The 24,297-nt window shown below is 38.8% G+C and overlaps 2 protein-coding genes across 7 annotated transcripts in view; both read left to right on the top strand.

Moving 5' to 3' along the window:
- MLIP (muscular LMNA interacting protein) overlaps positions 1–5,268 on the top strand; it is a 115,755-nt gene extending 110,487 nt beyond the window's left edge. For all 5 annotated transcript variants that reach the window (XM_064447899.1, XM_064447898.1, XM_064447900.1 and 2 more), the window contains 2 exons: positions 2,835–2,869; positions 4,935–5,268. In XM_064447899.1, coding sequence (XP_064303969.1) covers positions 2,835–2,861 — 27 coding nt within the window. In that variant the 3' untranslated portion in view covers positions 2,862–2,869; positions 4,935–5,268. The remainder of the gene's footprint in view (positions 1–2,834; positions 2,870–4,934) is intronic.
- Positions 5,269–12,556: 7,288 nt separating this feature from the next.
- Positions 12,557–24,297, top strand: part of TINAG (tubulointerstitial nephritis antigen) — a 53,218-nt gene continuing 41,477 nt past the window's right edge. For both annotated transcript variants that reach the window (XM_064447893.1, XM_064447895.1), the window contains exons 1-4: positions 12,557–13,052; positions 17,369–17,432; positions 18,453–18,542; positions 20,145–20,259. In XM_064447893.1, the coding sequence (XP_064303963.1) occupies positions 12,683–13,052; positions 17,369–17,432; positions 18,453–18,542; positions 20,145–20,259 (639 nt within the window). In that variant the 5' untranslated portion in view covers positions 12,557–12,682. The remainder of the gene's footprint in view (positions 13,053–17,368; positions 17,433–18,452; positions 18,543–20,144; positions 20,260–24,297) is intronic.

Raw genomic sequence — 24,297 nt, 5'->3', positions numbered from 1 at the left:
GTCTCACGTACTATTCAATACCTTTCCAACTGGTAAAGAAGATCCCTGTCAAAGCAAGAACAAGGGTATCGTAGATAACAGATGAAACTAGAGGGAACTATACCAGCAGCTGCCCCTCTCAAATGTCAATTCCTTTGTTCAAGCACCTGTTCTTCCATCTGGTGCTGGTACAGGTCATTCCCTGCACGCAGACATATTGGGGCAAAAGGCTGTGTCGCTCCTTGTTCTTTCCTTGGAGCCACAAACATGCGGGTGTTACACTGTGACACAGTCAGTATCCCTTCTCTTCCCACACCTGGGATGCAGGGTCACAGTGGTCTTTGCTGCACTGCTGATTTGCAAAGTTTATGAATTATCTAATGAACTAGGGGGCATTAGGCAATTTGTAGAGAATATTGCATAGACTAAGACTTAGCATAGACATTAAGGCAGCAAATAAGGCAAAAAGCAACAGCAGTACATAAAAGAAAATCTCCAGGATGATGCAAATTAGAAAATCCTTGATGTCACTTACCTCCAAAATGAGAACTGTTCTGACTTGACCTGTAATCTTCCAAAACATTTTGGAATGAAATGAACAGTACCTCTCTGAAATGATAGTCTTACCACGCGTAGTTTATTTTGACCAAGCCAAGGACTGCAGCAGGAGGCTCTCTCCGTATCATCGTAACAGTTCATTTAACTGAAAAGTTAATGACCCTGAAAATGAGCAATAACAGTAGGAATAACAACTGTTTTTACTAAAGGAATAAGAATTTCAAGTGTTAGCTGTGACAAATTCTTTAACCTCCTAAATGAACGGGGTCACTAAAAGGGAACAGTAAACTGCAGTCTTCTGATATTTATAAATAGAAAAGTAGGTAAAAAAAATGCATATTTGTAAATTCTCAAATAAAACCTTTAAATATCAGTAGGCATACTGTCTATTTACTTTATACTTTAACAATACTTTAAACTTCATAATTTTCAATACTTTATATGTACAACAGGAAATTTATGCTTGCAACAGGTATTTGGGCAATACTTTTTGTCAACTTCAACAATATCTCCTTGATTTAAGTAAAAAGCTTCAGTTATACCCTACTGACATGAAAGGGCATATTAGATCACCATGCATTAACAAGGAAAAAGCATTTCATGCATTTATAGCATTTTATTTCTAATGTGATTGCTATAAAAAGCATTACTGTAAATGTATTACTTATATGGTAAATTTACATTAAAAAGACTGAAAGGGTAGTAATATAAATGTGATACAGAGAAAGTACGAAATGTCAGTATGTCATTTAAACTGCTATTTTAATCTAATTCTATTTGGCTTTAAAAACCATCTGTTCTATTTGGTCCACTTTAAATAATGGCAGGAGTTCTGTAGAGGAGCTTTAGAGGAAAAGAGCTTGCCCTGAATAGGTAGTCAGATCACAGCTGTAGTTTGATGAAGGCTTTTTTGTTATTCAATACTTAAATAATGCATAAGTAATTAGAATCACAGAATCAAAGAAGAATTAGTTATGGTGTTTGACCACTCATGATAAAAATACTTTTTCTTATGGCTCATTATAACTTCCCTACTTGTTGCCTCCTTTCCTTTCATCATGCAAATCTGAGCTCTCTATAAATCCCACCTAAGTAGCTGGAGGGGGTAAATAGATACCCCTTACCCTACTCTTCAGGTTAAACATGCCCTGTAGCCTGCCCTTATAGGTCATACGCTTTTCCCAGAAATCAAGGAACCCCGGCAACCATCCTGATGGTCCTCCATTGGGTTTCTTCTGGTTGCTTGACAACTCTTTTCTATTGGGAGGGCTCAAAAATTAAGACTATGTTCCAGATGCAGCTTCAGTAGTGTCCAGCAGAGGGGAATAGCAACGTCCCTCAACCTGCTGGCTATGATCTAATTAATGGAACCATATATGTGGTTATACTTCATCAAAACAAGGGTGGACTGACCTACGTTCAGTCTGGTGTTAACCAGACCTCAGGTCTTTCTCTGCAGAGCTGCCACCCAGCCAGTCAGTTGTGGGCCTGTACCATTGCATATGGGGTTGTTTACTTCTTTCACCTACCCTGTGCCCTGCCAGATGCAGGATTATGTATCTGTCTTTGTTCACAAAGCTCTTGCTAGCCCATTCCTCCAGTCTGGCAAAGTCCTCCAGAATGTGGTGAAATCCAAGGAAATGGAGGAGCCGTATGCTTGGCATATCAGTGTCTCCCTCCCTTCCAAGTTACTAACATCCACAGACTTCCTAGACATGTAGGCTTTCCTACTACCCGTGTCCCCAGTGGAGATGTCAAAAAGCATTCTCCTTAGCAGACTCTGAAATGCCACCTGGAATGGAGAGTTTGAACTGTTGATTGCTATCTTTCCAGACCGGTGGTCCAGCCAGTTATTCATCGACTGTAGTCCTATGCCTTCCTCAGTTTTGGTACCAGGTTACTGTAGGAGACTGTGTTGCAAGACTTGCGAAGGTGGAGGAAAACATGTGAATGCAAGGTTGGCCACATGGTCTGTCCTGCCAGGATGTGGTCCAAAAAAGAACTGGAAACCCAACAAGAGTCTGAAATGTCCTCTCACATGCGTTTAGCCAAGGGGATACTTTGCTGAAGTTTGCTATGTGCAATATAGTTCCTCAAACACGTCAATGCATGAAAAAACTTCCCAAGTTCAGTAAGCATAGTTACAAATTAGCAGTGCAGGAAACCAATCTTTTTAGAAGACAAGGTGCTATATGAAGTTGTTCACCAGTTTGTAGAATTGTGCCTGCTTAACATACCGCAGTTTTTATTTTCCTCTCCACTTCGTTTTCACCTTTTAGTTTCCTTTTTTTCTACAGGTTGCCAATGAAAGAGGTTCTGTTTAGCTATTATGGTGAGTATTATTTTTCTGCCTTGATTACAGTCTCACTTTGAATATGTAACTACTTCTTTAATGTCATTTTAACAAATTTTTATGGTTTTGTTTGAAAAGATGATAGGATGCTTTAGCTATACAATATAGTGTTTGGATAATAAGATGGCTATATTAGGTGAATTATTTTCTCTTAATAATTGCCAATACAGAATAATCCCACTTCCTAGCATCACAGAATATAGTCACAACTGAATTAATTTTAAGTGGCATGCAATCAAACAGTTGGAAGAAACTGAGGTATGGTCTGGAATTAGATTGTGAAGCAATGTCATTGACATAAGATGAATATTATTTTATATTTGAGTGCATAACCACAGTGTCATTAAAATTAATGGTTTGCTAGAGCTAAACAATACTATATTGCAAATAATACGCTATGCTTGAGAGCAGGCATAATGTAGTACTTAACAAGGGAGGTCAGCAAATGTGATGTAAAAAAGGCTGAAACGTTCAATGCCCTTTTCTTGTTTCAGTCTTTACAAAAAGGTTAATCATTACTGAAATTTTATTTCGGTTGTTATTAAGAATTTGGGAGTAGGATCATGGAGACAATAGGAAAAGAACATCTGAAGGAATATTGAGGTAAATTAGAGTATTCAGGATGGCACAGCCTAATGAAACTTATCCTTAAAATACTTAACCAATGCGATTTCTCAAACACTAGTGATTAGCAGGATGACTAAGTTCCCAGAAAACTGGAGAAAGGCAAACACAGTGTCATATCTAACAAAGGAGGAAAGGAAAATCTAAAGAATTACAGAGAAGTCAGCCCTAGAGGCATTTCCAATGCACTGGAAGAAAGTATTAAACAACCCATTTGTAAGCATCTAGAGAATAGTAAGGAGATAAGAGGACTTGCACAGGGACAGGTCAGAAACAAATCCGATCAAGCTGATCTCATTTCCTTCTTTGACAGGAAAATAGATATAGGGGATGTTTTTGATACATCATATCTTCAACACAGTCCCACATGACATTCATAAGAAAGCAAAGCAGATACGGACTAAATTAAATTCACATAAGGTAGATGTGCAACTGATTGGAAAGCTGGACTCAGAACAATAATTTGCTGCTGAAGTTGGAGAACATCTCACAGAGGCTTCCCCATGCTGTCTTTTAGCTCTAGCACTATAAAATATTGCCACTAGGTACTTGCTTAATCACATGGACAGTTACCAAATTAACAGATAATGCCCGTTTGGGAGGACTTCCAAGCAGCTTGGAAGGCAGGATTAGAATTTTAAAAATGTCACTTATGTTAGAGGAATGGCTTGAAATCAATATGATAAAATTCACTGAAGACAAATACATGGAAATATGAAAAACACAGACAGAAAAGGAATTATAGTAATACTGCAGGAGAGAACCTGAGGATTACAGGGGACCACAAACAGATTCTGAGTTGAAGAGGTGATGCTCTTAAGAAAAACGCCACTCGGGAGATGTTGAAAGGAGTGCTTATAATATGATGGAGGTAATTACTCACCTCTATTCAGTGTTAGTGAAGAATCAGTTGCATGGGCTATGGAAGACAAATGGGAGCTTTGGAAAAGATGTAATGGTTTCAGTGTCTTCACACAGAGGAAAAGAAATAAGGAGAGGGCAGAAGCACAAGAGTATATCTCTCTTCATAATGTGCTGTTATAAAGGCATATTTGTGACTTCTCCATCCTTCCTGAGAGTGGGAGAAAAAGCAAAGGGCCTAAATTTCAGGAAGAGAGATTTAGTTTAGAATGTGGAAGTTTAAGTCCTCGATTTACCTCAGGCTGCTGCAAAGACAGGCAAGCATCTCACAAGGTAGGTTTAGTCTGCCAGCTGTCATCTTCTCCCACAGCTATAGCACAAATGAGGTGGCTGAATATTTCTTCAAGCCTTTTTTTCTGTGAAACTATGAGTTACATTTGTTAGTCAGTTCATCAGGTCATATGAATTAGGAAAGCTAAGTGACCTGAGTGCATGCTATACAGTTTGATAATCTGTGTTTTTGACTACTCATGTTCATGTGAAAACTCTTCTTTTGCAGCCCCGAATTAGGATCAAGACCTAAAACCATAGAGCATTTTGAGGCCTGTTTCTATACTAAGAAGGAATCCACAGCACAAAGGTTAAAGCACCATTTAAAAAAAAAATGCTTTTTTTAAAAAAAAAGTATGCTAATTGCAAAGCAGTAACAACAATCAAATATTCTTTCAAGAGATAATCTTATGTGCTAGCGTAATTAATCCCAGAGATACACACAGGAATGTGCCATATTGAAATACAATTTCTTGAAGTGCTTGCTGATTTACGAGATGCCTGAAATAACACAGCATTTTTTCTTTAGAAATAATATAAATGTTGAAATTAAATAAAGCCATATTTTTGTTGCAAAGTGTTTGCTGTGATTCTTATTTTTACGCCTGTAAATCTAGCTCCACTTATTTCAAATAGCTGAGAACAATTGCCAGCATTGTTGGAAAAGGAATGCTCCCATGCTCTTAACCTTGGTCACTTTTGCCACCACACAGACTCTTATGTTTTGTGAAATACTCCAGGAATTATTCACGTTTGTGTCAGCACCCACAGCAATCAGCACGCACAGTGATTCTTCTCTGCTGTGCAATAGTCATAGCCCTTTTGGCCGGGCAGTGACCGTGCCAGCCGGTGAGTGCGGGCAGAATTACCAGTTGCACTCCTGGCACAGGTGGAAGAATCATCACTTTCCCCTCCAGTTTCTGCTGCTGTGTTTTTGACCCTGTGCTGCTCCCACAGACTGAATGTTGCCTGAGCCTGGATCTTAAACAATTTGCTTTCAAGATGCGTTATAAATGTCTATGGAAGCTGACCGTCTGTGCTTGCGTGAGTCAACTGACTTCTCCCTGACCCCTTGATCCTTTGAACCACAAATCACCCCACAGGTATGTACATGTCCAGGACATTTGCATCACAGCTCTGTCCTGGTGTGCAGGAGCATTTTACCTCCTGACACATTGCTGTGTTGTGGTTAAGATTAATATTTTAATGAGGCATGCTGCTGCTTTCATTAAAATTAATGCAATGAACTAATTTATAAAATAGCATCAGTTAAACCATTAAAATTAAAATCAATTTAAATGGAATAGTCCTTAGGCTACTCAGCCTCTTGCACTATTGGACCTGGTGTAATTTCAATCCAGCCTGCATTTAAGATGTTGAATTGTGGAACTGTAAAAACAGAAGTTCAGCAATCAGTGAGTTTCTCTGTATGGGTAAAATATACATTTTTCCTACAGGAGCACACATGTCCTTCAAAATGTCATGAACAGATTGATAGATATATAAGCTTTTTTTTTAAAAGTTAGTTTCTTTCCCAAATGGAAAAATAATAGAAGTTAAGTATGTACATCTTGCAGACCAAATATCCATTAACCAGATGGCAAAAAAATTATTGAGAAAAGTATTTTGGTGAGTTCAGGAGAGAGTTCCTGGGGACAAAAATCAACACATTACGGTAAATATAACAAAAATATATTGAGAACTAAAAAAAAAGATATAAATGCATACATATAAACACATGTATAGCTATAAATATGTTATCAAAATTGTACAAAATGTAGTAGGTCTACCCACCAAGGACCTAATAGTATTTCTTGTTTATAGTCAACAAATGAAGTGGGCAAAATTCGTATTTAGAACCCGTATAATCTATGTGATTGTCAAAATTCTGCCCGTTTTTTCAAAGCACTTGCTTTGTTCTGAATTTGTTCCAAACCCAACTTCCTCTTCCTCTTGAATTTCATTTTTGTAAAGCCCAAATCCCATCTAGCATGTCTATCTGAGAGATTTATTCACATGGTATGTTGTAGCTTTAAATTAGCCTAGGAGATAGACTGAAGCCCATAGGTGAAAAGAACACAAGCCACAGAAAGAACTGCAAGGATTATAGGAAGGGCAAAAGAGGAATCTTTTTGTGGACAATTGGGTTTGTGAATTTGTTCATCTGTACATACTTTAAAAAACACTTTCCCTGTCTGTTCAAACAGCTTCTGTCTATGAATGAAAAATGAGAGTATATTGGCAATTACAGTCTAAGAAGTCCATCCTGAGGAACCAATGGAAAAAAAGTATTAAAAGAAAAAAAAAATCCTTTAAGAAGGTTTAAAGAGCAAAACTCAACATGAAAAATTGATTGCTTTTTCAGTAGTACTATAAAATTAATGGATGCTGCTTATTCAAGAGTGTAATACATTTAGTCCAAGTTCTGATGCCTTTACCCTGATTTTATTCATTATTTCTCCAGTAAAATACACATTCCTGTCAGGACCCTATCCTTAGCAAGGGCTTATGGTCCACTTTTTCCCTCATCCTCCAGGCTAACAAAGTCTGATACATAGTGTTCACCCCATCCTGTGCATGCTTCTGATGTTTCTGTTGTTCCTATAGGCTACAACTCAAACTGACAAAAAACAGTTTATTGACGTTGGCGTAGGTGCTCAGAAGGGAGATTTCTCTAGCACATGGGATGTACCTGGGCAGTGACATGGAATGGGCCATGAGAAGGAGGGTCATAATTCATGACCTGAGGAAACTGGGTTGCTGCACCAGACTAAGGTCAGCCCCTGGACCAAGGGTTCAGCTGCCTGGAATCCAAATCCTGGTTTAGTCTAGTACAGCTCTGTGGTCTTGACTTACTTATAATGAGAATATTGGTTAAATATCAGGAAGTTCACAAGCTAAAGCTATGCAAAATAAGAAAAGTGAAAGCACAGAAAGAAGTAATTTGTTAAAAGGGTAACAGTAGCAGCTCAAGGTTACAAAAGGAAAAGAAGAAAATCTATACCTTAAAGTATAAAAAATCCTTAAAAGCAAAGAATAAGAAAGTGGAAACTCAGCAACACCAAGGATCAGCCTGCTATAAGGGTCAAGAAGCCCAGTCATTACCCATCTGACTGATGCTTTCCTGCCCTGGACAGGCTCACTGGCTGTCTTACCAGGGTTGGTGAGCACATTAATAGTGTCTAATGTGTGCATTAGCCAAGGCATAATTGTTTCATATGAATAAATTGTCTATATCATTGTTGTACATTGTAAAAGATGTCTGAACAAAAATGAGCTGGTGATTTCTATGCAAGGAGTAGTATCTAGCCACACACAGGGCCATCCTAGGCTATGCCTACACCAGGCAAGTCATACACCCCAAAACTGATGGCACGGAGTAGCTTACAAGTTAAGGGAAGAGCCTGCTGCAAGCTGGCTTGTCTAGAAGTGGACTGGTGACACTCACACTGCAATAACACCAAACTTAATATGTATCTGAAGTGCCCCTAAGCAGGCTTGGTGGTGAGGTTAATGGTAGGCACACGGACAACCTGTTCAGGTTTCTAGTATTGGTTTGGAAGGCTGCTTCTGCCTCTGCCCTTCTCAGTCTTCCCATGGTCAAGAGAAGATTTTAGACTTGGGGTGCCAACATTTGCTGGTGGCCTCAGATAAGGCCACACATTCGAGATGAACACCAGTACATACACATCTGCCATGCAACACCAGCACACCACCTTCTGAGAGCTCATACTGGCAGTGGAGTACAGTATGTTCCACTTCGCCTTCACCTCTAACTCATTGGTGAGGTTTGGGATTGGCAAGCTCACTGCAAGCGTCACCTCTCTGAAGCTATGTGCAGCTGTGCACAGGCTAATCTGTCCAGAGTAATCTGCACTGTCAGCATAACGAAGGTGGCATGTGGCCTATGATATGATGGGGCCACTGCCAAGATGTCCATGCCCAGTTGTGCCTCCTGAGAGGTTCCTATCCAGACACAAGCCACGATGACTGATGTTACCGGTTATGCAAGCCCTAGTGAAACACTGTTTAGGAGGGCACTTGCAGCGGTGAGGCTGCATGCGTACTGTGCTGGTGCATGCACAGGTTCCCACAGTCTTTACATGTATTTACTTGACTGAGCACAGAGTGGGCTGACCTCAGGGCAATGCTGGAGTATGTCTGGCAATAACAAGAATGAGATAGCACCTGGTGCCTTGAGGTTGACCAAGCAATGCAGCTGGGGTCAGAAGCATGTGTGGTGTATTACTGTGGTGGGAAGAGCGGAAAGGCTATGAGGCTGCAGCAACATCTTAGTACCATGTAATAGATATAAAGTCATTTTCTTTTACCTGTGGTTGTTGACTCTGAGTGCTTGAGCACTTGTGCGTGAGAATCCCTTGTGTGAAGAATGGGATTTCTTTGGTGTGGGCAATTGCAGTCAGTTTGTCTTCCTCTACCTCTGATTTTGACCCTAAATCTGTTTATTTAAATAAACTGGGTGCATTGGTCCCAGAGGCTGTGGGAATTGAGATAGGCAGCCCTGAAATGTTTGAATTAAAAGTGGCAGCACTTGATACTGTGCCAACAACACACAGCAGTGAGCTTCCGGGCTGTTGCCAAACAGGGTGAAAGCACCCCCATTCCTGTGCCTGCTCCAAACATATGGAGACCAAAGTGAGTGAGAAAATCACTTTATCACACAGCTTTTCTCTGTATAAACACATCTAGGAGTTAGTCACTCACAGTTTGGGAGGGTGAATCCTGTTCTGTCTTTAGTACATGGGAGAGAGAAGACATTGTGGGATAATACTTTTGGTGAAGTGGGTTTGCTTAAAAAACTTTTACTGCATTGCAGCCATTAATAATAAAGAGTAGTAAGTATAAACTGTTGCAGCCATTACAAATCGGTAATGTATTTTGTGCAAGGAGTCATCAACTGAGTTTCTATTTAAGTTCAAAGAAAGACATGGCCCATATCATTGCAATCTTTAAACTGGAGATAAACAATTACACAGGTTCACTGATGCTCTGCATTTTCTCTACTGGCAGATGACTGAATTCAGGTCTGGCATCCTGGTTTCTTCCTAAACTGGCTGAGAGTCACTTCATTTTCCTGGCACAAGGTAGCAGTACTGTGATTCTCCCTCTGGGTCTGGGTGCAAGGCTTGACCCCAGCCTGCTTGCAATAGCCAGAAGAAGGAAAGGTGCCATGGTCTTCTGATGGGTTGGGCTCTGCTGTCTGTCGTGGGAGTGATCTTCAGCACCCAGACCCTCACTGGCCAGTGCTATCACTTGTACTCTGAAGGTAATTAAAAATGATATTTTTATGGTGTTTAACAGGCTTATTCAGATAAATCAGGGAGAATTTGGAAAGAAAGGCTGTGGAATAATCCTGCTCCAGCTTACAACATATTCTTGGATATTTTAAACTGTTTTTTATCTGTTACTCCATCAAGTGTTCAGCGATATTAATACTTGAATTCCTGCCAAATGTGTGGTGTTTTTTGAAGCTCAAGGGTAGACATTAGGTAGAGCTGAAACAGTTACAACTCAGATATTTTTGTACTTAATTGTGAAGATTAGAGCTAGGACCAGGACCCTGACTGAAAAGCTTAGCAGAGCTGTTATACTTGGAATAGGTTAATCTTCAATAGAGAAAAAGGATCATGTTTAACTGTTGCTAAATAGTTACACGTAAGTCAACACATGCTTTCATACAGTGAACACAGAGCTACTTTTGCTAACAAAAGAAACTACTGAAATAAAAACATTTGCTGAACCACAACAGAATAAATCTGTGGGGTTTTTTAAGGTTTGAACACATGCCGACAAATGGTATCAGCACAGTTTCTTGTGTCACAGAACAAAGCTGTTTAGAAGCACAAGTTACATTTTCACATCCCTTTAAAAGAAATCTCATTCCTGTGTAAACTAGCTCATGTCATTTCCAAGGAAATGCCTTGCCTCTGGTTTATCATCAGCAAGTCTTTATAGTTGAAAATTAAAAAAAAAAACCTGCACCAATAAAACCCAAACTAAGCCAGAGGTCTGTAACTTAAAACACTGACATGCCTGTTCATTTAATATGACTGCTGATAGCATTTATCACATATGGTAGCTTCCAGAGAAAGGAGATAACTTTGTAAAATTATTTCCAAGGATCTGTAACAAAAAAGATGATTAGTATTTTGCTAATGTCAGTGCAAATCAGGAGTCATTTTCTTGGAACGGATGGAACCACTTAGACATAAGGAAAAGAACTGGATTATAATTTCTAGTGAGTACTTCACTTGAGTTTCCATGAACATGTCTTTTCTCATTTTGCTCATGTTACATTTGATGCATTATAGCAGTCAGTGACAGACTTAATGTTGTCCAGTTTTTTGTCTTGTAAACAAAACTCAATAAAAAAACCATAGAGCAAATTTGAAGGCTAAGATTTATGTCCTATTATGTGATGTACAGTGACTGCACGTTGCTGACCTTGGCCTTTCTATTAACTTCCACACAGAAGACTGCTTGCAACCGAGCAAAATAAAAATCATGTGGTCTGATGCAATTTTGCCTCATCCACAATTCTTTAGCTGTGCTGGGTACAGTGTGGTAGGCAGGTGCAACAAAAGCGCCGCTGGCAAGCAATTGCATTAAAGACTTGAATGTTTGGATTACAAGCCCATATATGTATAAACACACACACATATTCCCTCTTAATGTCTCTGCCATGCATGGCAGTGCATCCAAACCAGCTGTGCTGCCAGCTGTGCTTTCAAAAGTAGCGCCCTTTGATGCTATGACTTCCTGCTGCACTGAACAGCCCAGATGAACTCACAAAGGGAAAGATTCCCTTCATTCCGTATTAATCAGTCTGCCATTAACTTTTCCAGGTTCCTCTCATCTTCTACAAAATGGAGACAAAAGGATGACTGGTTTTTACCCCTGCTTGTTCAGCTTTGGAGTCTAAAACTGTCTTGTAACTGTTCAGATTTCAAACTACGATTTTTTTTTTGCAACTTAGCCTCATGTGCTACTTCTGCTAGGAACTTCAAAGTTCTTTGCTCTTTTTTTTCTGATTTTTTTTTTTTAGTTTTGGCAACAGTACCATGCATATTTCTTTAGGTTTGCTCTTAAAAAACCTGGAGATCATAGATCAAGTAGTAAAGGCTGTTAGACATATCTTTTGATATCTGCTATGTTTTTCTTTTTGGTTTTATTAATACAAATATTTCATTTTTAAATAGGAATGAGCACTCATCAGTGAGTATTTATTATACTATTTACAAAGATTACCACGTTCATTTTGACTAAAGAAATGCAAACCTTAAAAGAATATCTTTGGGTAATAGTTTATACTGAATATCACCTGACTTTTGTTTTAATTTGCCTATAGTAAAACAGTGCAAAATTAAGCCTATAAAGCTAAGCTAGATAATTGGAAACAACATTGAAAGGGGGGATGCAGGATAAATTTACTGCAGTGATATAGCCCTATATATCAGAAAGAAAAATGTAGGTGAAAACCAATCTAAGTTTTATACTGTTTCCAATCATATGGAGAACATATTAGTTAGACATAAATGAAGCTTGAAAGAAAGAGAGTTTCCACTGACACCGTGTACTCATTCCTCACATTATTTTGATTTTAGAAGTTAAAAATATAGCATTAAAATATCAGACCGTGTATATTCTGTATATTCTGAAAACTTTACAATAAACTTTCTCACTTGCAAAGGAATGCACCTCATGTTTCATAATGATGAATAGATAATTGTGGCTCTGTTTCCATTATCTCTGTATCTTGGGCAAATAAATCAGTTTACAACATGTCTGACTAATAATTAACACATACAGAGTCTTCCTAGAAAACTGAAGCCTGCAGCTTTCTGTTTAGATTTCTTTCTGAATACTAACTGAAGGTATTACATCTACAGTAAATGGCCACTTACTGATGAAAGTGAAGAACAGAGAGCCTTAAAAAAGGCTGCTACAGGCAGAAGAATGTCGCTCAAAAGTCAAATTTTTCTCTTATATTGCATTGCAAGTGAAGTTTGGATGGCAAAGCAGCTTGACTCTAGAAGAAATTTGCCCCAAGGACTTTACTCTGTTGAAGATGGTGGTTCTGCAAAGTGGAACAGGCTAAAAAGGAGTCTGTATCAGGGAAGGTCCTGCAGGATACGAGGCTGCTGCACAGGCAGAGATGATGACTGCATCTTTAACATCGTCTCCAAAGCAGCTATATGTTACTGTGACCAGTTCTGTGCCTCAGGTTCTCCTGGCCCTGTAGACTGTTGTGCTGACTACTGGGAAGTCTGTGACAACCCCGTTGAGCCCACCAGGTCAGATGAGCCTTGGCCACCTCCAACATCAGGTACATATAGAGACAATGCTCAGCTGGCACCACAATAAAAATATACTTGGAAGTAAAATTACTGATTAGTCAGTATTATATACTGTACGCATCCTAAAAATGTGATTAAGACATAGCAGGCAAAGACACCGGGTATGAAACTGGAGTAAGAATTATGATTGCTGTTATTTTTCTGTCTGTAGGGACAGATTTTTAGCATTGGTTAGTTTATATTTCTGTTGCACAGAACATCTGTTTTACCTGCAACTTCTTAGAGATAAACTCTTTGGATCAAAATTAGTGTAATCTCAAAAATTTCAATAGCTCTTCACAGATTAACAGAAGATGAACAGCAACCTCTAAATTTTTGTATCCATCAGTACTATCAAATCATCAAAAAAATTGAGGATTATCCTGAATGATACTGCTGAGAGGTATTCTGCAATGGTTTTGATCCAGCAGAGCTTTCCTGTGGGATACCATTTTTCCTGCAACAGCTCAGGTGCAGAGTAGGTGAAGGGTTGTGGTTAGAACAAAGATTTCTGGCATGTTTTAGTTTCTTACTAGTTAGTTAGTAGTGGAAGTTCCTCCAGGACTACTCTAAACCAGGCTATTTTTTTTAGAACTAGACATTGTTAGAAAATGATCTACAAACAGCTGGTCCTCCCTTGTTTCCTGCATGGGCCAAACACCTGCTGGTGAGAAAAGTTTAGAATAGTGGATTTTAAGACTAGTAGCTTCTTACTACTGGCAAACCCAATCTAGCTGAAAATGCAGAGACCTTACCAAACTTTCAAAAGCCTAAACCCAACGAAAATACTACTGTACCTTCTAAAAATCAACAATTTCTTTGTAATAACCCTGCTGTTTCCATTCCAGCACTGAGACCACAAGCTCTTCAGGACACTGTGGTCTTTAGCCACGCATGCAGCCAAAGTCTGCTAAGTGGGAGTGACAGAAGTGCTGTGAAACAAATTTGATTTCCCAAAGTGTTTCTAATAATCTAAAAGAATAGTCTATGATCTATTTAAATAAAGACCTTTTTTTTTCATATTTATTTGGTGCAGTGGTGTATATTATTTCCAGCAGATCAGGGGGCTGTTGATTTGAAGCTCTACATAAACATTTAGGAGCATTTCTGCTCCAGAGCTGACAGCCTGCACATCTAGTTTGGCAGGTGGTTTAATGGAAACAAATCACTACACAACCTGCAGCAGTTTGCCATGTGGGCCCTGCCACAGGTCTACCTAAAAAGTAAAAGTGTAACAGAAGGTTTAGATAAGGGAATAGGTGAGGGGTAATATTTTTACTGCCTTTCTTAATCCAATTTTGTTGCATGTGTGTTCACTGTTTTGTAACTCCTGGGTGGTACATGCCTGCCAGAGGTAGCAATTATATTTACTCTATTCAAGCACTTTTATTTGTCCTGTAGGTGAGCATATATCTTTTTTTTTATATATCTCACCTCAAAACAGGATCCTATTTTTCTGATTCTTACAGTGCTTCACTGATGGAAAGTCTGTAGCATTTTTTAACCTATTTGTTGGAGATTTGTTATAAAAATAATTTAAAGGGTAAAAGGAGAATAACAAAGTAGGTAAAATACAGCAGGAAAAAACACAACTGTAAAGGAACTCTCTAGAATTTAAACATCTGAGGATCAGGGATGAAAGAATGAAATTAGAAGGAAAAAAACGGGGAAAGAAAAAGACAATGTCTGAAGATTAAACAAATTATGAAGCATTTTTAGAAATGACAACTATATTTGCTGACTTTTAGTAACTGAGACTACACTTCTGCCTTTGGCTAAGAATTATTTAAGCTCTAGAAGACCACATATGCCAAAGTACTTTTCATCTGTAAGATTTCAATCCTTTGGTTGCCTGTGGTTTTGCTCTCAGTGATTCTTAAGCCATATTACTTTAAATAAACCAATAAACTGAAGTGCCTTTCATGGGCTGGAATGAACAGCAATGAAACTGTTTAGTGCTTTATTTCTGGATCCCCACCCACTGACCTGGTGCATGGCAGCAGTAAGCTATGCTGTGACTTCTTCCACAGCTGTCCACTGTGCTGAGGGCCAGTCTTGATTTAACTATGTGAAACTGCTTTGACTTTCCCTTTATGTACTCAGCATTCAGTATGTTTCAACGGCTTTCCTGCATAGTTTCGGAAGAAATTGTGCACATTCCTGCCTTAGATACTGAAGTTCTGGATTTTTAAATTATTGTTATTTTAATGTTTGTTATTAGAATAACAATTGGATTGTTATTTATTGACTATATTTATTATTTATTTTATCTTTTTGTTTCAATTACTCTCATGGTACAAAAAGCCCTGTCAGCATCAACATACTGGATCTCACCCTGGTGGTGGCATAAAAGTGACATCCAGAGAGTTTGCTAGTCTTTTACAATACACAGTCAGGATCTGGCCTACAAGTGAGTAAATCTGAAGTCATTTCACTGATAGAAGTACTTACATCAATACTGGGAGCAAGTCAAGTAAGAGCTTGTAACGGTAGAGGAGTGCTTGACTGCAAGGGAAGTCCTCGTTTATCAAATATTCTTCTTTCCAATCATGATTTTCACATCATATAATCCCATTCATAAAGTCATCAGGCTGCATTTTCAAAGCAATTAATTTCCCACTTAATGTATTAATATTCCAACCTAATATATTCACAGCCAGATAATCTCACTGTGTTCTCACGCAAACAGTGTCTTTTAGCTTAGATACCTCTGCTCTCTGCCACTGATGCCTCAGGCAGCACTCCTGGCCCTCTAAGTCTTAATTTGCTAGACTAAAGAAACTATGGTTTTTATCTTCAGTTCCCCTAAGCATATATTATTAGAAAGCTTTTTCTGTACTTGCCCAGGTTTGCATTTGTTCTCAGACGTGGGCGGCAAGGCCTGCCAGCAGAGCTCCACTGAGGCTCCGTCCTGTCGCTCAGACGCTGCATCAATACTTCCTTCCCTCAATATATTCAAAATGTCTTCCTTGATGCCTCCTTCCAGCTACTCTCTGATGCTGCCTTTGTGGCAGAGTGTGACAAACTGTGTCACTTAAGTAATTTGCTTTGAGTATTCTCTGAAAAATATCTTGGATGTTAGCAGAAGCTAAATTAGAGCAGACACTTTGGGCCTCACACCGCTTAGGTGAGCTATCTCTCGCCTATGTCTGCACTAGCTAACATAGCCTGCTGTATGGCTAATAGGGAAAGATAGGCACTTATCATTAATTCATCAGCTCTAGTCTACTTCTGCACTTCAGCATAAACTTAGCTACGGCTTAGAAGTGCGTATTTCTTTCCTGCCAATACAGGCAGTCTAGGCAGCTGAGGCATACATGTGTATGCCTGGGCAGACAAACTCCAGCCCTTGCCATGAGACAGGGTTGGCCTTCCTCACACTTGTGGTGGGAAAAGGGCATGATTTCATGTAAATGCAAGTCAACACTATATTAATATGAAATATGGTTTAAGCTTCTTGAAAATGGAGGAGAAAGGAGAATCTGGGGGCTCTGGCTCCAAACCCTTTCGGTGGGGGAAGGATCATGATCTTTACCTCTAGGATCACCAGTGCCATAAATGTAAAATGTTTGTTATAGACTCGCTCCAAAGCCCTGTGCAGGCATCCTGGATCTTTCTTTCACTGAAGCTTTGACAATCAAGTGCACTGAAGAAACAGTTTATGTGGAAGATATTAAAACACACACAGAGTATTTTCTCAGTGAAGTGTTATCAAAGAAAAAAATTAGGAGGCATGTATTTCTTTGGAAAAATCATCACTCGGTTTAGGTTTTATACTGTGTTTTGGAGACTATATGAAACATACATTTGTCTTGGAACATAATTGATCAGTCTGTTTTTCAAAGATGAATTAAACTGGTGAGAAAAAAGAATATATTATCATAGATTTAGAATAGTTATTAGTTTTTAAAGTTCTATAACTGTAAATACTTATTTTTATTTCAATTGCAAATTAGAAAATTATTTTTATTAGAAATGTATTATTTTTCATTTTATTACTGTAAAACAACTTTATTTGAAAAAATATTTTTATTTACGTGTAAGATAATAATTTTTCAGTAGGTGTTTTGAATTTGTTGCTGATTTTATTTACTATGAATGATAATGTTCCTGATAAAAAATTAAAATACATCAAACTGCCTTCATTATTTGGAAGAAATTAGAAATGGATGTTGTCAACTTTCAACTAAATAATTTATGCATACCACATCAACCAATTAATTCAGTAGTAGCAAGAGTTTTGAGTTAATTCACTTTAAAATTTATTTCCTTTTTTTTTTCACACATCTATGTGTTATGTTGGCAGGTTGTTATAAAGATGGCCGATATTACGGAGAAGGAACAATAATTAAAGACAACTGCAATTCCTGGTAACGTTTCAGAGAACATCAAATTGAATCTTCTTTAGCATATATCATGAACCAGAATTAAGATAGTGAGCATCCTTAAATGCATAGCAAACATTTAATCAAATCAAAATGGCTTGAAGAGTAGTGCTGTATTAAGGTATTGTAGAACTAGACTACAGCTAATTTAGAAAAATAGCAAGAGGTCAATGGGCTTTCTAATAAGATATGAAAATGAGAATATTAAAATCTCCCCCTCACCGGCCTAATTCTGTTTCTGCTCAGTCAATCTGCTGGCTCTGACCTAAGTCAAAATGGTTTCAGCCTAGATCTGGGCATTGACCTGAACGCAGACAAAACAAATATCTTTAAAGTTTAGGGGATTATTTTAGAACATGTTCGTCTATTTCTTTGGCATGAGTGTTGAGACCTTACATTATTTCGTAAAGGAAGAATATATATATGTACATTTACATAGGAAAGGGATTAACTTTTTGAGCATCCCTTTCTCTGCCTTGGGGCTGGAGCAGATGGCACAGGCAGGGGAGCTCTGCTGCCGGCCCTGGCAGTTGGCTGCCTGAGCTGCCTTCCTGCTTTGCCTCTCCAAAAACCAGCCCTGCACCTCCAGCCCCAGAGCAGCCCGGGGGGCTCCAGCAGCACCCAAACAGGGCTGGGGTCCCTGACTTTACCCCAGGATCCTTGGAGCAAGATGTCTATGGTTTATGGCTCCTTTCTGGGTTTCCAGAGTGAAACTTCCTCAAAATGTCTCATTTACAGGACATTGCCTTTTTTTCCCTGATTTGGTCTCTCAAAGATAGAACAAAAATTTTTCAGATAAGACCTTTCCCACAATCTGTAAACCTTCCTACCTTGTTCTGATTAAGATTCTTTAGGTGGTGAAGTAACGAGAGTTAGCATTGTGTTTTCATAAATACTATGTGACGTTTATGTTGTTTATGCTTTTTTTCCTCTATCTTCCTTCTGGTGTTAAAATTTTTCCTTTGACAATTCATTTTCTGCTCAGTAATATTCTTGCCTTTTCAGCAAATGCTTCCAAAGTTTGTGGAAATGTTCAAAAGAAGTATGCCTTGTTCGCCAAGACTTAATTGAGCACATCAATTCTGGAGATTACGGGTAAGAACACTTTTATTTTAAGGTTTTGTTGTAAACCACTGTATTGCTTATTGTATGTACGTGCAAATTACAGGTTATGCAGTCCTTCCCACCCCTTCCTTCCCCAATTACATTACAGCAATTTGACAGTAAATGTACATCTGTGAAACTTTCCTAAATGTCTGGCAGGTTAAATGAAAAGATACTGAAAGTCTCATGCTGAGTTGACATTGTAAACATCTACCTAAAATATCCTCCAAATTTAGTACAACTTTTTTTCTCACAAAAAAAATTTTAGATAATCTTCCCTTATTCTTCACTTTATTTATTACTTAGGATATATATTTAAATTCATTTTTTCTCCTCCCTTGAGAGCATTGCTCCACATAACAGGACTCTAGGTAGAGTTGGGAGAGGATGGGCCAAATGGGGACCAAGATATCAGAAATTTGCAGGGCTTAGTGGTTTTATTGCGACCTATTCTCATTCCCTCCAGGTAGTGCAGAGGGATTAGGGACACCCCAGTATCAGAGCTGCGCCTTGGGAGCCTGCTGGCCAGTTACAGACAGAGATACAGGGGTTGCCTCCGTAGGAGCTGAGGTACTAAATACACCAATGAAGCCTGCCCAGATTTTAAGCTGTGACTCAGTGCTGAAATATTTTGTACTTCATGGGAGACATTCAAACCAACTGAGTTAGAACAGGCAATTAAGTTAGGTGTCTGGAGTCCTTCACCTCTCTCTTGTCAGTGGTAGACTGTAAGGTTTGCCACAGGGTGGTTAAGCCCACCTGAGAGAAGAGTCAACTTTTGCAAGTTCTTGCACTCTTCACTGACCACAGGCAGACCAAGAACAATGAGGCTTCTTATTTGGGCAGTGTGAACCCCGCCTCCTTGTTCCTCATACACAAGCAAGAAAAAAATGGGTAAAGAGAATGCCTTCCCCTGTGGCTCAGCTCGTTTCCAGTAATAATAAATTTCAGTGTGTTCCAAATGTGCACGGCTGCAAGGTATTATTTTTCTGTTGAGCATACAGTTTGCAGGGCTAATGCTGCAATCTAAATCTAGTCTACCTGAAAGTAGGGAGGGAATATTAAAGAGCCATGGGGAGCCCTTTCTCTCAGCCTGGCTATTGGTGTAAAACTCAAGCAGAAGGTGTCAGCTGGGCTTTCTGCTGGATTCAACAGTGTCTCACTGCTGGTGCACCAGAGCTTGAAGGCAATGTAACTCACTACATGAAGCTATTAGTACTCTGTGGGCATTTGGTCTGAAGCTTAATTTCAGCATAACTTCAAGATAACAGTAATTGTTATGACTGAGCATCTTGTTTTCCAGTACTTCTCTGAAGCATTGCATGCTCAACTCCTGCAGGCTGACATGCTACTGACCTCAACTCACCACTTTTCCTATACTGCTGTGCAGCTCCATCCTACACTCATTTGCAGTGGAAGAGCCCATACTAAACTTTTTCTCATGCACATTGAATACAAGGTTTTGAAATGTAATCTGAAAGACTTATTTCTGGATGTTATTGTTAGTGGTGCTCTTACAAAGGAGCAAAGTATCAATGTGAGTGGTATCGCTTAACCTGGGTTCTGTTTGTTTGTTTTCCGTCTGTGAGGAAGATGGAAAGCTGACAACTACAGTCAGTTCTGGGGAATGACAGTGGAAGAAGGTTTCAAAAAGCGCCTGGGCACCTTCCCTCCATCTCATTCCTTGCTGAATATGAGAGAAACCCCAGTAAGTGTCATGTAAAATTGTTACATTTTTTTCATAACTTTATCACATAGAAAAATAAATGTGGACAATTGTAAGATTATGATTCAGGGACTTAACCCTAAATACTTCCATGCTCTGTGAAGCATGAAGCAATTAAGAATGAAGAATGAAGCTCCCAGAGCAGTTCTCCAAGACATAGAGTGTGTGGTCCTGTTGATGGAAATCAAACAACAAGACAAGGAGCAAAAGCAAATGCTAACCATTGGGAAACTGTGCACCAGTGTTAACTTATCATCGTAGCTCACTGGTGTTTGAAATCTTTGCTTCTTTAGGATGGTTCCATACTATCCATTTGCTAATCATTGCATACATAGCTGTAACCATTAAAAAAAATAATCTGGGAATAGTTTATTAAGGCTAATAGCTGAGACTAAACAGCAATCTTTGAAAGAAATTCTGAAACCCCATAGGATAAAGTAATGTAAAGATGCAGTAGCAGGCTGGGGTTTTGGTCATATAGAAAGAGAAATGATGGGAAGCATTGGAAAATGAGATTATTCTCTTCTACCAGCTTTCTAAACCTCTTGGCCATGGCCATTTTCATTGCAGCTAAATTCAATTTCCTATCACTTATTTATGCTCAAATTAGTTCTGCAGCAAAGCAAATATACTTTGTTATGTATGTAGGTTAAGCAATTACAGAAGAAATGCATAATTATTGAATCCAGAGTAGAGTTTCTAATGCTTTGGATCAGTTACTCAGCGTCTTTCTTAGAAGACCCAAAATTATGGAAATCATAGACTAAAAAACCTAACTACCTCACCATAATGAAATTTTTTAAATTGCAAGAATAAGTAGAGATATCTAAGGTTTGCAAATTACGATAAATATAACAGATTTTTATCTTTGGCTTCTATATAGGTCAGGCAAGTGATGCCATTTGATTATTTATTTGAACGCAATCATTGATGCTTGTTGTATATATGTATGGCAGAGGATTTCCACATCATGGAAGGCCTTGTGGGGACAGCAGTGCAGAGCTACCAGTTGACAGGGATTTTGGGAAAGAGGGGGAGGGCCACATGCCTCTGCAACAATTTCAACAATCCTAACCCTTTTGCTTGATGCAGGCTGGTTTTTTTGTCCCACACAAAGTCAGGTCCCTGCACCAGTGTGGTGAGGTATTGGGTTGTGGCCCAGATTGGCTAGTTTGCTCAAAATTACACTATAGAGGGTTGTCAGAGAAAGAAGTTGACAGAAATTAAGCTTTGGAGTTTTGCTTAGTGTGATTTGCTAGACTACTCTTCACAGCTAAAGAAGGATCCATTTCAGTTGGAGATGGCAAGTCAAAATAAGACAATTACATAAAAGGGTTTAGTGCAATATTTAGTAGGTATCTGCCACAACTTACCAGTGAACTGCATTGAGGCCCAAGAGACGTTCGTTTGCTGTTGTTGTTGTTGGCTTTTTCCTTGAGGAATACAGTGCAATGCTTATATAGCAGAAGCAAGAAGGGGATATCAAGTACCTATCTTGGAGATTGACATCTACATTACTAGGTAACTAGCTAAGTGAGAGAAATCCCACCTAGGAAAACAAGGAAGGGAAAGTTAACAAGTAATTCTTTAAGATATTTCCTTTTTTCCATTTAGTTTGGGGTAGCTGGTTACTCAGTGGTGCTGCATTATGTCCAGCCTGTTAAATCATTGTTATTAAGCTTCCTGTAGCTTCTTTGACTGCCTCACTACTTAGAGCCTTTGTTCCACTGATACATTTCTCAGGCATATTTTCTCTATCTGCTATCTTTTTACGAGTTTTTACGAGTTGCGTGAGACAAAACACAACTTGCCAGACACCCAAGGAGGTTCAGTGCATTCTTCTCCAGAAATTCAGCTTTGCACATCCAAGCATTTAACCCTTAGGAAGTCCTGCATGTTACTGGAAGCACAAGCTTTCCACAGGATTCTAAGAAATCTTTCTACCTACAAAAGCTAAAAATATAGAATAATAATCTCTGTATGATTTTGTCAGCTTCTGGAGAATTCTCTGAGCTTGCAGAAAACGGTACTCAGTTGTGCATGAGGCCATCTCCTACCTATGACTTTTCTTCACAATTATTAGAACTTTCTTGCTTTTACTCCAATGTTTTCCGTCTTAGTTAGTTTTGATGTAAAAATATTTTTCTCTGAAGCTTCCTGTGAAGCTCCAAATCTCCCTGATTCTGTCCCCTTCTGTAGTTTATTAGAAGAACATACTCTCTTTGGTGTCCTGTTCTGCTTCAGGAAATCTCCCATCTGCCACATTTTAATACTTCACAAAACATACCAAAGATTATTTTCTTCACTCATCGCTAGCTCCATATCTACTGTCACTGCATGCTCCAGCAATTTCATAGCATTGATTGGGCTCACCAGGTGTACATTGACAGACTCTTCCAGTTGTCAAACCAACCAGTTTGTCTAAACTGATTGGACTAACAATCCAGTAGCCATGGAGTTAACTTCCAGGCACTTTTAAAGATAAGTATCTTACCAGATTTTCAGAGACACTTGCTTCTGTTTCGCCTTCCATGAATAATTTTCTTTCACTGATATTTTGTGAAGCATACTAACACATTTACAAAGTCCTAAGTGATAAAAACCAAGTAAGTTTTCATGACAGTGTTTCCATTAAGCTTCACCTGTAACTAGCTGACAGCTCAGAAGAGAGTAAAATGATATGAATGATGAAATACAGAAATAATGACTTTTAAATATTTTTTCAGAGACATTCTCCAAATCTTAATGGCTTGACCTTTAAGTGACTTTATTGAGAATTAATTCACTTTCAGGCCAAGGTACTAGTTACTTACTGTGGATAAATTGGCGTTAATTAAATATTCATGCATTCTCTGGGATTGTTACTGCCTTTCCCATTTTGCAAGTGAGAAAACTGCAAGTCATTTTCCCAGTCATATACTCAGTTGATAAAAATGTGTTCAGGAGTTTTTTACTCTATCCTGTGCTGACCTGATTAAAACCTGGTAGTTTTGCTAATGTAGGAAGAAAACCATAGCTACCCATTCATTAAATGCAACTTTTTTTTTTTTTTTTACTTTAAATAAAAACCATTTCTTCAGCATGCTACTGGTCTACTATTTAGGGAATAAATGACAGTTTCTGGTACGTAAGGGCCGGCTGTTCTGATTATTTGCTACTGTCTTTTGGGGATGCTTGAGTAAAGCATTTTTGTGTAGAAGGGGCTCCTTACTCAATTGCATGGAAAAGAAGGTTCAAGAATGTAAAACTCTTCTGTGTTAACCACTTTACATCCATTGCAGAGTCAGTTCCCAGCCGTTCAGGCATTGGAACAGGCTGCCCAGAGAGGTGGTTGAGTCACCATCCCTGGAGGTGTTCAAAAAACATATAGACGTGGAAGTTCGGGACTTGGTTTAGGAGGCATGGTGGTGTTGGGTTGATGGTTTGGTTTGATGATCTTAGAGGTCTTTTCCAACCTTAATGATTCTATGATTCTATGATTCAGTGTTGAAAAGTTTGGTTGTGGAGTAGGGGCATTGTAGTTGTTTCTTTGACCTACACATCCAACTACAAATATAGCTTCATAACATTACTTCAAATTAAACACTGTGACAGAGCTGCATTTCATCTTAGGGAAGACAGAAACTTCTTGAAATTGCTCACACGGCTTTTAAAAACTCTGGTATTAATAGAAGACTTTACCTGCTCAGTAAGGTGATGCTTATGTCTGAAGGGTAGTTCAACATGGTGGCACATTAGAATACCTAAAAGGCAGTGATATGGAAAAAGAACTAAATCTGAACTGAGGACCCTGTGCTGCAGAATATGGCAAGATCTGAACACACACCAACAGCTAAGTACACCACTAAAACTGTTGTGACTCCTGACAAAGCTGAAGCTCCTGATAGTGTCAATGTGTGTTATCTGAGAAGGCATTTTGAAAGTGTTTACTCACTGCAGTAGATGGGGTAATCATTCTTGAAGTTCTATGTAGCTCAAAAACAACTGCCACAACTTTAAAACACATTGTGATACACCTTT

Source organism: Phalacrocorax carbo, chromosome 3 (assembly GCF_963921805.1).
Source record: "Phalacrocorax carbo chromosome 3, bPhaCar2.1, whole genome shotgun sequence".
Lineage (NCBI taxonomy): Eukaryota > Metazoa > Chordata > Aves > Suliformes > Phalacrocoracidae > Phalacrocorax > Phalacrocorax carbo.
The sequence above is the reverse complement of the archived record's forward strand: the minus strand, read 5'-3'. Positions and strand labels throughout refer to the sequence as shown.